This window comes from Bolinopsis microptera, chromosome 6 (assembly GCF_026151205.1).
Source record: "Bolinopsis microptera isolate Bmic1 chromosome 6, MBARI_Bmic_1.0, whole genome shotgun sequence".
In the NCBI taxonomy this organism is placed as follows: Eukaryota; Metazoa; Ctenophora; class Tentaculata; order Lobata; family Bolinopsidae; genus Bolinopsis; species Bolinopsis microptera.
In genome coordinates this window covers 15,474,128-15,490,780 of record NC_087077.1, presented here as the reverse complement: position 1 = coordinate 15,490,780, position 16,653 = coordinate 15,474,128, and the positions used below count along the sequence as shown (strand labels likewise).

Sequence of the window (16,653 nt, the reverse complement as noted above, 5' to 3'; positions counted from 1 at the left end):
TTGGGTTAAAAAGGAAAAAATAGGCTATGAAGTATGGGAATATATACTAAACCAATTCCCAAAAATTTATTGAGTATGTTGTTATTTTCCCAAGATTTTCGCGGCCCCCCCATATCCATAAATCAAGTTTCCTGTATTGAAACCAAAAGAGAAATTAGAAACGCTTTAATATGCCCCTCAAAGGGTTTCCCGTTTCATGAATAATTAACTAATTGGGGGGGATTTAAATTAAACATTGACAAAAAGTTTTTGAAAACAACGATTGCACTTAAATGTCAGAAAAAGGGGTTAATTCATTTAGAAATATAGAAATCCCACCATTAACAACTCCAATAGAAAAAAGTCCATCAAAAATTCCTCCCTCCCCCTCCAAAAGGAAGCCCCAACAACAGATGGAAACACAACACACTATTCATTCCATGAACATACAATATTTGTAAAACATGATTTGGGCCACGTGGGCGGGACGTACATAAAGATAATTAACATTATAACCTTACATACCTGCCCATATCTACCTTTTCCCTTTATTTCCTTACTATTTCTTCTCCACTCAAAGGAACCTTCCACCAAGATATGACCATAATGAAAACCAGTCCCCCCCATATGAAAAATAAAAATGTTAAGCCAACTGAGGAAGTTTATTCCCCTCTTTTTTCTCTGTTTAATATCCCAGCAACTTTTTTTCGCCCACAAAAAATGTTTTCCCTCAGTATCTCCCACCATAAATTTTTCTTCACTATATTCCCAAAACCACTGAACCCCCCTTACATCAAAACCTAAGGGACCCGAAATAACCGAGAAGTGTTTTTAATTAAAAGGGATGCCGTGGTGAGCATTATACTTTTCGGGGCCACCCTGCCGGTTATTATATGGGTTTATCGAAGCCGTTTGTTTTTACCACGAAGTATGTGGCCCCCTGCAAAGTAATGTTTCCCAGAAAATTTTTTATTTACGTATATTTTTTACCGGATTGAAATTACCCATTCTAAACAGATTTAATAAGTATAGAATATTCCCAATCCCTGATGTTCCCGGGAGTGTAACCACCCATGGGGTCCCCCCCCCCCCAGGTCCCGTAAGTATAATATGATTTTAGTACCGTTTAGTGTTTAACCAAGATATAGGCAGTTTTTTAAAGGAAAAATGAGAATAATTTTTTTGTTTGGAGAAATATCCCCCTAAAGTCCCATTGTATAGTTTTTTCCCTCTTTGTGTTTTTAGGAAGAGAGCCGCCCTAACTTCCAATTAAGTAAGCCGTATACCATTACTTAATGGTTAACTAGTTTTGCCTTAAAAAATGTAACGTGGGATTATAAAATTCTTTGGAAAAATTAATGGGAGTAATTAACAATATTAATAGTTTATTATAAAAAAACACTCGCCAGTTTCCACGAGGCCCCAACGTTTTCCCAAATATGATTCCTGTTTAATTTTGTAATCTATTTTTCGGGTAAACAAGCATAAGGTTGTTACTGGGTTTTTGGTTAGTCCCCCCGTACGGGAGTTGCGGGGGGTTTGGCGCGCGGGGGGGGCACCACCATAAAATGTTCTGCGGAAGGTGAGAGTGGGACGGAGAGAGGAGAGGGGGAGCGTCGCGGTGGGATTAGGAATTAAGAGGCCGGGCGCGGAGGTGGGGGGAGAGGGGAAAAAGGAAGGGCTGATGCAAATAAGTTGAATCCTGGTATGATCTCAGAACGAGGAAGTCGGGTGGTGGGCGGGGATGTTGCGTAGGGTCGGAGGTGTGGTGTGGGTAGGAGCGAGGCTGGTGCACGGGGGGGGCCGAGGAGTGAGAGAGACTTTGGTTTAACGAGGGAAGGTCCAGGGAAGACAGAGGCGGGAAGACTTGCTAAGTTACGGAATACATAGCGTACGTGTAGGTATTTTAAAGATTTTGAAAGAGGAATAATTCGATGTTTCCTCTAAACAGTCTGCCCAATAATTAACTATTAAAGTTTAAACGTGAACTAATATTAGGCGTCCTCGATATTGGGTTGAAGTGGGTTTAAAACAGGTGGCCAGTGGTACAGTGTATTTTTTGTAAGAGCAAATTTGTTCCGGTTTCGTACGAAAATTCCGTAATTGCATAACGGGAAGAAGTAACGGTGGGTAGGCTCGGAGGGGGATGCTGGGCGAGGGGTATTGGATTTCCCGGGGTGCGCGTGATTTTTTACTTTTGAAATTGCAGTGGCTGGCCTCGGGGCAGCCTACGAGCGTGGCTGGGGTGGGAATAGTAGAGAGGAGGATAGAAGGGCAGTGGGAAAACTGAGTTTCTAGAACCATTTAGATAGCGGGGTGTGGGTTAATAGGGGGGAGTGGTGGTAGGTTGAGAGGTTCGAGAGGAGCGCGCGAGGGGGTGGGCGGAAACAGTTATTTAGAATTTTTGAGTTTAGGATGTGTTTTTCTCCCAAATCTAAATAATTCAAATCTAATTTTTTCCCCAGCCTGTATTTACTTCTTGCACGTTTTCATGCTTGACGGATGAAATTTATCCAAATTACTGATTAGAAAGATAGCTAAATCATGCTGTCGGCAAAAGGATGGTTGTACAGAAAAAAACCGCCCATTAAACGTCCCCCCCCCCCCCCAGTTTACCCCCGTGTTTTTAAGAGGAAATATTAATGTCAGTACAACACCTATAGAAGTTGAACATTTGTATTTTCCCCATGTTATTCAGTGTTTGGGGGGATTCCGTTCTCACAATTCACCATATTAATACGGTAATCAATCCGAGGGGGGGAGGGGGCCCAGGGGGGTTTACCTCCAAAAATGAATTTAAGCCCCAGTGTAAACAAATTTTGACAAAACAAATTAATCGCTTTATGTGGTAAACCCAGAATAACGGACATAGGAATTTAAAAAAAAATTGTACCCAAAAGTAAAGGTTACGTAATTTATTGTTGAACGACCCCCCTGATAGTGTTTGAAAGCTGTCCCCCATGATACCCCCCCTGGGTTTTTTCTAATTATCTGAACTCTGCCCCCTTCCAAACAGATAATACGGGAATATTCCCGGACAAGTCTCCCCCCAGCCCCCAAACGAGATCCCCCCCATACCCCCTGTCCCACCCCGTATGTATATTACGAAGAGGAAATAACGTACGTGTTACAAAATTCACTTCCCCCAGTAAATGGTCCCCCTGGTTTTTCCGCTCATCCCTCTGGCCAAGGGGGACCCCCCCTCCCTCGAAAAGGGTTAGAAAAAACATAGTTACGCAAGTAACCCTTAGTAAGACCCATATAGCTACAGAGCTTATCGTCTATCAACCCATCTAACTAGTAAGCCCAGGTCATTTTTATCCCCCATCAATTTCCTCATGTAAAAAAATGCCTTACTATACCAATGTATTTTTGGATTACGCCCCCATTTTTAAAAGGAAAAAATCCTTTCCATATTCTGCAAAACTATTTTTTGAATACCCGAACACAACAGAAATATATTGTCCCTTAACTGAGGTACCTATCCTTTTAGGAGTGACAGTCCCCTTACCTTAAGGTTACGGTCCTTAGGTCACAAGAAAATGTAAAAACTGAAACCTCAACGATAAGGAAAAATGGAGAATAATCGGGTTAAAATGGAGTAAAGCTTTTGGCGGTATTCTCCCACCTTATATTAGAGACAGGGGGTGCCCCCTTCATTGACGACCCGTTAATCAAAAGGTCTTTTTTTTTGTCCCCCAATTCCCTTTATTTCAATAACCCATTTACTACTATATATACAGGACAATTTTGGAACTTAATACCCAAAAAAACCACCACAACCCCAAATACAAAGTTAAAGATAATGAATATTATAGAATTAACGTAACAACGACCCCTGCCTCCTTTTAAAAACCTTCATAACTCCACCATTCAAACAAACTGAAAATACGAAACTGGTGTATTCTTTAAACAGCGTGCCTCTGTGGCTATCCCACCGTTGGGCACTGGAACAATATAAATTAAATTTGAGTCACAGAATATGAAGATTTTATTTTATAACTGACCCGGGTGTAAACAATACTTTTATGTTTTCCCATTTATTTTGTGAAACCTTTTAAGGTTTCATTAGAAGAGGAAAGCTACTCTGAAGAGAAAACTGCCCCCAGAAACTGGTGCCCTATATATCCGGATTTATCCCCCCTTTTAGTCGGAAAAAACTTTTATTTACAATATCATCCCGGAAACAAGTTGGGACAAAGAGGAGTTTTTTTGATTTTTTAGAGCAAAAGCTATGGTTTGAAAAACGTCCAATGAGAAGACCAGGAACAGTTAAAAAACCCCGAATTTTTACCAACAAATCCCCGTAGTTATACCGAATTTTTTATTTGGTGCCCCCCCGCGGTCCCCTAACAATATTTTTTTTACTTTGGCATCCTAAAAAAAAAAATCCGATGAAGAAAATCGATTGGTTGTGGGAAAAGAAAGACCTCTAAAATAATTTTTTGGCAAAGTACCTTTGCTAAAGGGAAAAACCCTTGCTAATGGTTAAAAGCAGACGAATAGGTTTCCCCTGAATTGGTTTTCCCGATTATTACACGAAACAAAAACATAGGTGAAAAAAGAGAAGAGGACCAGGGAATTGCCCACCACCACACTAACAAATTTCGAACAAAATTTTTTTTACGAACCTTTTCAGCGAAACCCCTAGTTTTTGGACCCCCATATCTTGTAAACCGGTACCCCCAAGAAGTTAAATTAATAAAAGGGGTTGTGGTAGGTGGGGCCAGGTCCCCTTGTGGGCCACCGCCCGTAAAATACAAAAAAATAAACCCTCAAAACAGAATGCCCCACTGGAAAGATATTCGAAAAAAGGAAGATTTTTATGGGCCAAGAAACGTAACAGGAGGGTCTGTATTGGAAATGGGAGCCCACCCCGGAGCTTTGGGCCGCCCCATGGACAAAGTCGTCCAAAGTTTTGTAAGTAGGACACTCCATTAATGTACCCCCCCCTTTAGGTTATTTTTCACTCCATGTATCTCGATAACGGAAGGTATCTGGTGAACTGTTTAGAAATTGTTTTATTTAGTGTATCTGAAAAAAACCAGCCTTTTAAACGCATATTTTTTTTCGTCTTACTTAATTTAGGAAAATGGGGGATTTTTTTCCCTAAAAGGTGAGAGGTGGTTATGTGCTTAGCTGTGGGGTAATGGTTAGATATGAACGAAAAAAGCAACCTGTCCCTATGGTTATTTTTCCTCAAATTTGAATTAGATGTTAGGAACCGAATTCCAACTAAACACCTTTACTAAAACTTACTTCAGTAAAAATATTTACTTGTATTTTCCATTGCTCTGAACCTGACCACCCGAAAATCCCCACGCAACAGTTTGAATAAACTTTATCGGGAAAAAAGCATTACCAGAATAAATCCCTCCCTTCTAAGCCATTTGCCTGATCCCTAGTAAGCAAAGTAAAAGTGTTAATGGTGGGAGCGCCCCCCTTTCCCCTGAGCTTTAAAAAACCACCAACCCAGCCTATCCACGATCAGGTGCAAGGTTTTAGAGTCCTTTTATTTGGTTTTGGGTTTCATTTAATTTCTATTTATAATAAGATCCACGATCAGGTTCAAGGGTTATTTAGAAAGTCTTTTATTTGGTTGTGTTCCTTTAAAAATTTCCTAAGGTTTGAAAAATAATAAAAATCCCACGATCAAGGGTGCAACGGTTTATAGGTCCCTTTATTGTTGGGTTGTTTATTATTTTATTTCTAAGTTGATAATAAATATTCCACGATCATGTGCAAGGTAGAAGTGTCCTATTTGATTGTTGGTTTCTTAAATTCTAGTTTTTGAAATAATGAAAATATACCAGCGATTCAGCGTGTTTGCAAGGGTAATTTTTAGAGTCCCTTTATTGGTATGGTTTCCCTTATATTCAAAATATTCCCTAGGTTTGGATAAAGTAATATCCCCACGATCAGGTGCAAGGTAGAGTCTTTATGCTGGTTCTTTGATTCTAGTTGATAATAATATCCACGATCAGGTGCAAGGTTAGAGTCTTTATTGTTGGTTCTGTTAAATCTAGCGATAAAATATCACGATCAGGTGCAAGTGGTTAGAGTCTTTATTTTGGTTCTTTAATTCTAGTTGATTAATAATATCCACGATCAAGTGCAAGGTTAGAGTCTTTATTGTTGGTTCTTTAATTCTAGTTGATAATAATATCCACGATCAGGTGCAAGGTTAGAGTCTTTATTGTTGGTTCTTTAATTCTAGTTGATAATAATATCCACGATCAGGTGCAAGGTTAGAGTCTTTATTGTTGGTTCTTTAATTCTAGTTGATAATAATATCCACGATCAGGTGCAAGGTTAGAGTCTTTATTGTTGGTTCTTTAATTCTAGTTGATAATAATATCCACGATCAGGTGCAAGGTTAGAGTCTTTATTGTTGGTTCTTTAATTCTAGTTGATAATAATATCCACGATCAGGTGCAAGGTTAGAGTCTTTATTGTTGGTTCTTTAATTCTAGTTGATAATAATATCCACGATCAGGTGCAAGGTTAGAGTCTTTATTGTTGGTTCTTTAATTCTAGTTGATAATAATATCCACGATCAGGTGCAAGGTTAGAGTCTTTATTGTTGGTTCTTTAATTCTAGTTGATAATAATATCCACGATCAGGTGCAAGGTTAGAGTCTTTATTGTTGGTTCTTTAATTCTAGTTGATAATAATATCCACGATCAGGTGCAAGGTTAGAGTCTTTATTGTTGGTTCTTTAATTCTAGTTGATAATAATATCCACGATCAGGTGCAAGGTTAGAGTCTTTATTGTTGGTTCTTTAATTCTAGTTGATAATAATATCCACGATCAGGTGCAAGGTTAGAGTCTTTATTGTTGGTTCTTTAATTCTAGTTGATAATAATATCCACGATCAGGTGCAAGGTTAGAGTCTTTATTGTTGGTTCTTTAATTAATTAATTCTAGTTGATAATAATATCCACGATCAGGTGCAAGGTTAGAGTCTTTATTGTTGGTTCTTTAATTCTAGTTGATAATAATATCCACGATCAGGTGCAAGGTTAGAGTCTTTATTGTTGGTTCTTTAATTAATTCAAGTTGATAAAAATATCCACGATCAGGTGCAAGGTTAGAGTCTTTATTGTTGGTTCTTTAATTCTAGTTGATAATAATATCCACGATCAGGTGCAAGGTTAGAGTCTTTATTGTTGGTTCTTTAATTCTAGTTGATAATAATATCCACGATCAGGTGCAAGGTTAAGAGTCTTTATTGTTGGTTCTTTAATTCTAGTTGATAATAATATCCACGATCAGGTGCAAGGTTAGAGTCTTTATTGTTGGTTCTTTAATTGTAGTTGATAATAATATCCACGATCAGGTGCAAGGTTAGAGTCTTTATTGTTGGTTCTTTAATTCTAGTTGATAATAATATCCACGATCAGGTGCAAGGTTAGAGTCTTTATTGTTGGTTCTTTAATTCTAGTTGATAATAATATCCACGATCAGGTGCAAGGTTAGAGTCTTTATAGTTGGTTCTCTAATTTAAGTCAATTATTATTGGTCTTGCTGAAAAGCTCTAATTTTCAGTTAATTTAACATTTTTTTGCAATGATAATGATAAATACTTAAATATAAACATTGAGAATAAACCCCTAATTCGCGATAATTTAACATCAATTAATTATTACTACTAATTATTACTAATATGCCACTTTCTAAGATCGTTTAGAGAAGCTACAAACAGGAGACAGTACAGCTGCTACCAACATACCTGTAGATGCCAAACACTACAAGATCTCTAATGAGGAATGTCCCTGTGTTATCCGTGCTGTCCTTGTCGCTTCTCTCATTCACCTAGACCACGATCATAGTGAGCTTTTTAAACATTCTTATCTTTTTAAAAATTCTTATCTTTTTAAAAATTCTTATCTTCTGTGGTAGTTTACCTAGTTGTCTGGGTTCTCTTTGACAGGTTGCTGCAGTTGTATCGAAAAAAAAACCCCAGGATTTATTACCAGTGACCTCTTGACCCAGAGTATTTCCCCCCGAGGTTTGAGTTTGGAGCTTGTTAAAAGCCATTTTATCACAGCACAATTATCTCAGCAAACACAGAAGATTTGTTGCGTCCCCTGCTGACGAAAGAAGACACCAATGAAGGGCTTCTGCTCGTTGCTGACGCTTACTTTGAAACCAACAACATCAATGCAGGTAAGAAGTCATTTTTCGAATGTTTGGGTCTTTTCGGCTATTGTATATAATATAATATGAAGAAAGCACTCTGTATTGAGTATTTTTAGCTCCATCTATATCTCTTGAAGACCTTGCATTAATATATCTTCGTTGCTCAAGCCTTAAAACTTAAAAAGAAGAGAAAAAAGAAACAAATTCTTAAAACTTAACCCCCAGCACGCCCTCTGTACGAGCTACTGTCGAAGTCGTGTAACTCTGATCACCCTCATACTTGGGTACAGCTGGGTCTCTCCTACGAGGATCAGGTTTAAAATCATTGCTAATTATTATTATTCGTTATTATTAATCATATTATAAGTTACCATAAGTTACCATTATTTACCATTAGTTGCCAATAGTAACCATTCATATTTAATAACCAGTTGTACCACTAGTAACCAACAGTTACCAATAGTAACCAATAGTAACCACTAGTAACTAATAGTAACCATTAGTAACTAATAGTAACCACCGTTATCAGGGAGATTGGAAGGAGGCAGTTAGGTGTTACGAGAATGTTCTCTCCTTTGACGAATCTAACGAAACAGCTAAACTAAGACTTTTCTCGCTGCAACAAGTGCACTTGGCAGAGCACCAAGAGGAGTTCACTGTTAACATTCACGCTGACTTTAGCACTGTCAAAGTAAGGAAACGATCACTAATATCGTTATTTTTCGTTTTTATTTAACTTTATTTGATGTGATTCGTATGAGAATCAAACTCGCTTATTAAATTATTGTTATAAGGGCCCTTATTTTAAACGGGCATATCCTGTCCAAACTCAGGATGCACTACATGAAGAATTCGTTGTAACTTTGTTTGAAAAGCATTAGTATAGTGCGAAAAAGGCAAGCTGTATAGTGGAAGCACCTGAAATAACATACGTTAGAAATAGTGAAAGTCCCTTTTGACTAAGTAAAGAGCGATACAAAGCTGTATTGTCATAGTATAATAGTATATAGGCCTAATTTAATAGTTTAATCGCAATACAATAATTTACGTTCTACGGTTAAAGTAACCAGTAGTAACCACTAACCAGTAGTAACCAGTATTAACTAGTAGTAACCAGTATACACACCGGTAGGAGCTGAGTGTACGACCAGATGTAGTGAAGTTATCCTACCACAGATCCAACGAGCTGATAACGAGCAACAACTACTCATCTGCCCTTGACGAGGGGTAAGTTTATCTTATCTTTTAGTTTCTTGTCTTCTAATCTCTTGTTTTCTAGTATAGTGTCTTATCTTCTAGTTCATTTAATCTTAATTAGTTTCTTGTCTTCTAGTGTATATGGAGTTTTTATTTGTTTTCGAGTCTCACGTTTTAAAAACATGCCAGCTCAAAAAAACTGTATTCTCAACGAAATTCTCCACAGTTACAACGTCATAAAAACCGCCCTGTTCGAGTCCATCGAGGTGCAGAAGTCCAAGTCCCTCGTAAAGCAGATCGTAACCGGGGAATTCCTCAGAGGTTCACACACGTCATCCTCAGCTTTCAACATGTTGTGTCACGTGACCAGGCAGAAACTGGGTCACAACACTGGTCAGTGTGAGGCTTACCGGGTAAGGGATCCTTCACTTTTATTATTTTAGTCATATTGCGGACATTTTAGGAGGTATGGTTGGTACATTATAATATGTGGATACAGGACATGCTAACCGATTATGTATAACCAATAGTAACTATCTCACAGGACATGCTAACCAGGGAGGAGTGGTATGACTGGTATGTTGACATGTTAGCTTGCTGCATGGCTGAAAACAGGCTGCAGCACGGGTTTATCCTGTGTCTCGCTGCCCTCGCCTCCAGACTCATTGACGTCCTGCACACTGTCAAGGATATGCAGATACACAGGTGAGGCAGTTTGTAACCTATAGTTACCAGTAGTAACCTGTTAGTAACCAGTGGTAACTAATAGTAACCAGGTGAGGAAATTCGGAGAGACTAAATTGTTTTAGGTATCATGCAATGGTATGACCCGGCTTCGTGTTACTGTGAATGAATTGTTTCAATAGTTAAACAGTATTTTATTTGTGCTTGGACAACACGAATGGTCATAATTAGTAGTGATAAACAAGCGACGTTTAACCAGTAGTTACCAGCAGTAACCAGTAGTAATTCTGGGTTACCAGTAGTTACCAGTAGTAACCAGTAGTAACTCTTGGTTACCAGTAGTTAGTGATAAACAATCGTCTGATCACGTGTAAAACTTAATATTTCAGTTTATACCTGGCTGGAGTCCTAAACCAGAGAGATTACATTTCTGAAAATATCGGAGCCCTTCTTTACAACCACCCAGATACGCCCGGAATCTGGAATATTTTCTACTCTATCCGACACAGACTCCCTCAATACCGTCTTCATCGACTGGGTATTTATAAAAACCGCAAAACATTAATTTGCACTCAGAAAAAATTAACATCGTGATTATTTGATTTAATATTATATTCCTCGAATGAGTAGCAAGTCATACCAGAAAGAATTATTATTAATTTTTTCCCGATCCATGACTCAAAGTGCCGAAGGCACAAAAGAGTCAAGGACAAGGGTTAGCAAACGAGGTTTTTTTTTTGTATATGGTAGCTTTGCGACCGTACCTGCGTGCGACCGTACCTGCCTGCACACACTGTAATCGCCCACCTGACTACCTGCGCAAAGTTATTTTGCGGAATAATACGAATTAAATAATTGTTGGCGCGCGGCGCTGAACTGACCAAGTACATTGTTAATTTCACCATGTACATATCCCACTAGGCACTATACTAATTGATAGCATACTATTATTATTTTGAGTTACTTATACTATTTTGCACACATCCGTGTCGGGTGTCACTGCCAGGTTGCATAAACAATAAGCATATGGTTTTTAAAAATATACACAATTTTCAAATTCAATATGGAATTATATTAAGGGGGGGGGGGACAATGGATATTTTTTTGTGAAACTTGATTTCGAGATAGCAGTTGACCAACAAACTAGGACCAGTGACCAAACTTTTGAGGGGGTCCCGGACCCCAACCGCCAAACGGTGCCCGCGGGGCAGCCACACCCATATTTGGTCCAAATTAGGCCCAATTTAGCCAAATACCCTGAACATGCCCAAAACCCAGATTTTAGGTGCTCTTCTTGTAGCTAGTGGTCTCCTGAACTCGTATATGAAATTTCATCAAGATTGGACAAAAATGACTGAGTTATGGGCCAAAAACCATATGCCCATATTTGGGCATACGCACCAAATTTGGTAGATTTCGTCCCATATATTGGGCAAATATCAATATTTTTGAATGAAACTTACTTTATAAGAAAGGTAAGCCTAAACTACATATTCTCTGTAAGTTTTAGCTTTATATCTGTTTAAATGTGGATACTAAGGCGAAAAAACCACAAAAAATGTACTAAATTGCCCGTATCTTGGTTCGCGATATTCGCGGAATTGATCTCATTAAAATTGTAACAACTCAATCAGTTTTCAAAATTTTTGCATGAAATTTTCGGAATCGACTCGAAATCGCATTTCCACCTTATTTTGAGAACAGGTTTTTGAATTAGGCCTCCAAAAAAATTTGGCGGCCAAATTCTGAACTTTTCCGGGAAAATTTTGGAATTTGGCAGCCAAATTTTTTTGGAGGCCTAAATCAAAAATCTGTTCTCAAAATAAGGTGGAAATGCGATTTTGAGTCGATTCCGAAAATTTCATGCAAAAATTTTGAAAACTGATTGAGTTGTTACAATTTTAATGAGATCAATTCCGCGAATATCGCGAACCAAGATACTGGCAATTTAGTTCATTTTTTGTGGTTTTTTCGCCTTAGTATCCACATTTAAACAAATACAAAGCTATAACTTACAGAGAATATGTAGTTAAGGCTTACCTTTCTTATAAAGTAAGTTTCATTCAAAAATATTGATATTTGCTCAATTTATGGGACGAAATCTACCAAATTTGGTGAGTATGCCCAAATATGGGCATATGGTTTTTGGCCCATAACTCAGTCATTTTTTGTCCAATCTTGATGAAATTTCATATACGAGTTTAGGAGACCACTAGCTACAAGTAGAGCACCTAAAATCTGGGTTTTGGGCATGTTCAGGGTATTTGGCTAAATTGGGCCTAATTTGGACCAAATATGGGCGTGGCTGCCCCGCGGGCACCGTTTGGCGGTTGGGGTCCGGGACCCCCTCAAAAGTTCGGTCACTGGTCCTAGTTTGTTGGTCAACTGCTATCTCGAAATCAACTTTCACAAAAAAATATCCATTGTCCCACCCCCCCCCCCCCCCCCCCCCCCCTTAACTTGGTGGCGCTCGGCCTGTCACTTCGCCATATCTGCATACTTACAAACAGTAAAAACTGGGGTCCCCAGGTTGTATAGAATATGATAAAATACGCCATCACGGATCGGGAAATTGAGCGGCCATGCACAAAAAAAAGCGGCCGCATTTCTTGTTAAATAAAATGTTGTAGTCAGGTTAAAAGTGGTTGTATTGGAATCATAAAATAAAATATATAAGGGCACAGAACAGTGTGAGATGGCTTCACAGGTCTTTCAACGGTCTCTTCCGGTAGTAACCAGTAGTAACCATTAGTAACCATGAGTAACCAAAATACATTTTCGCAGGTGTAAGATGGCTTCACAAGAACAGAGGCTCTTTCAACGGTCTCTTCCTCAACATGCAGAACAGTTATTATTCTCGGCACTATAAAGCAGCCATCGCATTCTTCCGGCAGTAAGTTATCATCTTTATACCAGTTCTTATAGCTTTATAGACAGTAATAATTAGGGATCGTTCACATAATATTACGTCATCACTTTTTGGCAAATTTTTCAGTTTTACTCATAACTATTGTGTTAAACGTATGCTAGCGTAAGCATTTATATTTTAGAAATCCCCTCTCCAACAGTGATTGCGTAACATGTGGAGTTGGATGACCCCTTGAAATGTTGAAACTTTTGAGATAGAAGTTATTATTTAGAGAATACATTATGATTTAAATGATATACCATGCTAACATGACGATAACGTTAACAATGTGTTGATACTTGACCACTGACCAGGATGTTAGGACAGAGACCCAAAGACAGCACCGTTTACTTCCACCTGTCCCTCTTCTACCTACACTACGCGTGCAGCAAGGGACTTGAGTTCGTCTCACGTCGTCATGAGATGGCGGTGCAGGCCATTGCGTGTGTTCTTATGTACCATCAACTGAGGGGGCCTTGTCAGGAAACTTACTATAATATTGGTATGTTCTTTATTACGTCATTTTAGTTAGATACTCACTTCCCTAAAATGTAGTCCATTGTAAACAAATTCCTGCTAAATGCACATAATATTATCGTAAACGTTTTACACACGCGAATTAATTCGATAATTAATTAACATTTAAAACATGCTTCCAGGTCGTTGTTACCACCACTTGGGTTTATTCCACTTCGCGATACTCTACTACAAAAGAGTCATCGCCACCCCACCTTCATCCCCCAAAGAAGTACAGCTACAGATTGACAAGATGAACAGGAGCATCGCCAGGAACAGAGACAAATCCGGGGATATTAAGTCGGGTCAGACTACACCTCGTAACAATGAGAATTCTCCTGAAAATGACATCAGCCGTGAAAACAGTCCCGCAAATAAGAATGGTGGTATTGCTAAGGAGGGAACAAATCTTCCCGAGGGGATAAACCCTTCCGAGGGGATAAACCCTCCCGAGGGGATAAACCCTCCCGAGGGGATAAACCCTCCTGAGGAGGGTAGTGAGAAAATGTTAGAAACTGGAGATCATGTTGAATTAAAGGATATTGACCTGACCAGGGAGGCAGTTTTTAATATGTGTCAGATTTATGAGGCTTGTGGAAGTGAACACTTAGCAAGACAGTTGTTGTACCGATATTCTGTAGTCTGACAAAATTTTCACTGCGATGTTATTATGTTCTTTACACGTTTCAATTTCTTGATTTTTATTTTTATTTGAGTTTTCGATATTGTTATTTTGCATATTGAAGTTGAACGATATTGAAGTTGAAAGATGTTATTTTATCATGAATGTTTCAGTTATTTATTATTCAAGTGTGTATTTAAATTTTCAACTGGCAGAAATTATAGACTCATTTCGTAGGGTATATAATATATAATAGAGAAGGCATTCAATTAACTCGACGCGCGCTTAGTTGGACTCGTCGAGCGGTCTAATATTTGGAACAAATATTTTAAGAGTAATAACAAATAAGTGAGTTAAGTGTCATCAAACAAATGATACGACGTATTCCAGGGTGATCTGCTGAAGACTCAACTAGTTTCGGCCTTTGAGGGCCATCCACAGGAGTGTCACCTAGCAGAAGTCAAAAATTTAATAAACTGATATCAGAAGAATATGTCATATTAGTAAACATACGGTTAATAGATGTGGATACTGGTGGGGAGGTGAAACACATTTGTTTACTTTAATAGTAAGCACATGTTCAGCGGGTTGAGGAGGTGAAACACATTTGTTTACATTTTTAGGGTAAGCACATGTTCAGCGGGTTGAAGAGATGATACACATTTTGTATTATAGAAGGCTTGTAACACTTGTAACGCTTTCTTGTTACCCCCCTTTGAAGGCCCCGAATTATTTTCTGAACGAAAGCTCAAAAATAACCGAGAAATCGACCTTTTTATTAACTCATTTTGATGACTATTTCTGACCTAAAATTGCACGAAAAATCGATTTAGCTAGGTTTCAGAACCTATAAACACTTCCTTATCCCTTAAAATTGATGTTTTATAGTTGATACGAGCAACAAGCAACATATGTTTTGATCCTTCGGTTCTACTCATGACCTAAGGAGTTAAGCTGAAACCGAAAGAGCGAGGCAATCCTCACCTTAACTGATCAAACTGGTACTAACACAATTTTCAGATAGAAATGTTCTTTGCGATACGTTTATTGCAGCTTTGCAACTTGAGTGAAGACCAGAGTACGAAAACACACAGCAGGCAAGCAACTCACTTTTGGTGACTGTTCCTCACAAACATTCTGATCCTGCAACATAACAACAAGGAGATCGTCTCCTTAACAAATTGAACAGGTAATATCACAATTTCCAGAGCAGAGCATGATAACAAAGTCAAAAGAAACATAATGAAGGTAGGTTACGAACACCACAATAATATAACAATCATACTAACAGCAGAATTAAATTTATTCTGACGACTGGCAGCCCTGATGTGCTCCGTGATCCTTAACGAGCGACCAATTGTAATAGAGGTGTTATGTCACGTGACACCGATACGTCCAATCACAAACAGGAAGAGTAAGCGGATGGATATCGTATGTTTACTTTCCTTATCTGTATTTGACCCTCTGTTCAAATTGTTATCTCTACCAAAGCTTGGCTCGGCAAGGTCAGCGTGCAATATCGGCACCGCGGTACACACGCCATGATTACGTCATGAACTAAAAATAGTTTGATCGTTACAATATATAACCGTGCCCACTGCCCACGTACAATACAAACTGTTGGCCGTTGGGGGGGGGGGGGGCGGGTTGCTTACGATAGGCTGTGGTCGCTCCTCCAAGCGTCCGTCTATGTCCGCTTGTCTCATAGAATCCAAAAAGGACAGGACATAGACGGACATAGGCGGACATAGGCGGACATAGGCGGACATAGACGGACATAGGCGGACATAGGCGGACATAGACGGACATTGGCAGACATTGACGGACATATACGGACTTTAGCGGACATTAAATTTAATGGACACCTAAATTGCTAAATAAAATGTTCAATTTTTGCTAATTATATCATGTTTTTTGTCCGTTCGGTACCCTATATTTTCAAAACGGACAAAAAATAGAGCGGACAAAAACAGACAAAAATGGACAAAAACGGACAAAAATGGAAATAACATTTAGATGCTTCCTCCTCCTACTCTTCCTCCCTCCTCCTCCTCCTGGGTCTTCCTGATCTTCCTCAGTCCTCTTCCTCCTCCCCTCCTCAGTCCTCCTCCTACTCCTCCTCCTCGTCCTCAGTACTCCTCATCAGTCCTCAACAGTCCTCCTCCTCCCCAGTCCTCCTCCTCCTCCTGGGGCCTTTTCCTGGGTCCTCCTCGTGGGTCCTCCTCCTGGGTCCTCCTTCTCCTCCTCAGTCCGTCTCCTCCTCCTCCTCAGATCTCTTCCTCCTCTTCCTCCTCCTCCCTCTCAGTCATCCTCCTCAGCCATCCTCCTCAGTCCTCCTCCTTCTCAGTCCTCCTCCTGAGTCCTCCTCCTCCTGAGTCATCCTCCTCAGTTCTCCTCCTCCTCCTCCTCCTAGGTCCTCCTTCTGGGTCCTCCTCCTCCTTTTCCTCCAGGGTCTTCCGGATCCTCCTCCTCCCTCTCAGTCATCCTCCTCAGTCATCCTCCTCAGTCATCCTCCTCAGCCATCCTCCTCAGCCATCCTCCTCAGTACTCTTCAGTACTCAACAGTCCTCCACCTTCTCAGTCCTCCTCAGTCCTCCTCAGTC

The 16,653-nt window shown here is 39.4% G+C and overlaps 1 protein-coding gene across 1 annotated transcript in view; it reads left to right on the top strand.

The window, feature by feature from the left end:
• Positions 1-14,265, top strand: part of LOC134816359 (general transcription factor 3C polypeptide 3-like) — an 82,922-nt gene extending 68,657 nt beyond the window's left edge. Inside the window, exons 14-20 of the mRNA XM_063825172.1 lie at positions 9,256-9,350; positions 9,547-9,733; positions 9,865-10,025; positions 10,394-10,542; positions 12,789-12,897; positions 13,227-13,414; positions 13,572-14,265. Of these exons, the coding sequence (XP_063681242.1) occupies positions 9,256-9,350; positions 9,547-9,733; positions 9,865-10,025; positions 10,394-10,542; positions 12,789-12,897; positions 13,227-13,414; positions 13,572-14,074 (1,392 nt within the window). The 3' untranslated portion in view covers positions 14,075-14,265. The remainder of the gene's footprint in view (positions 1-9,255; positions 9,351-9,546; positions 9,734-9,864; positions 10,026-10,393; positions 10,543-12,788; positions 12,898-13,226; positions 13,415-13,571) is intronic.
• The last annotated feature ends 2,388 nt before the right edge of the window (positions 14,266-16,653 follow it).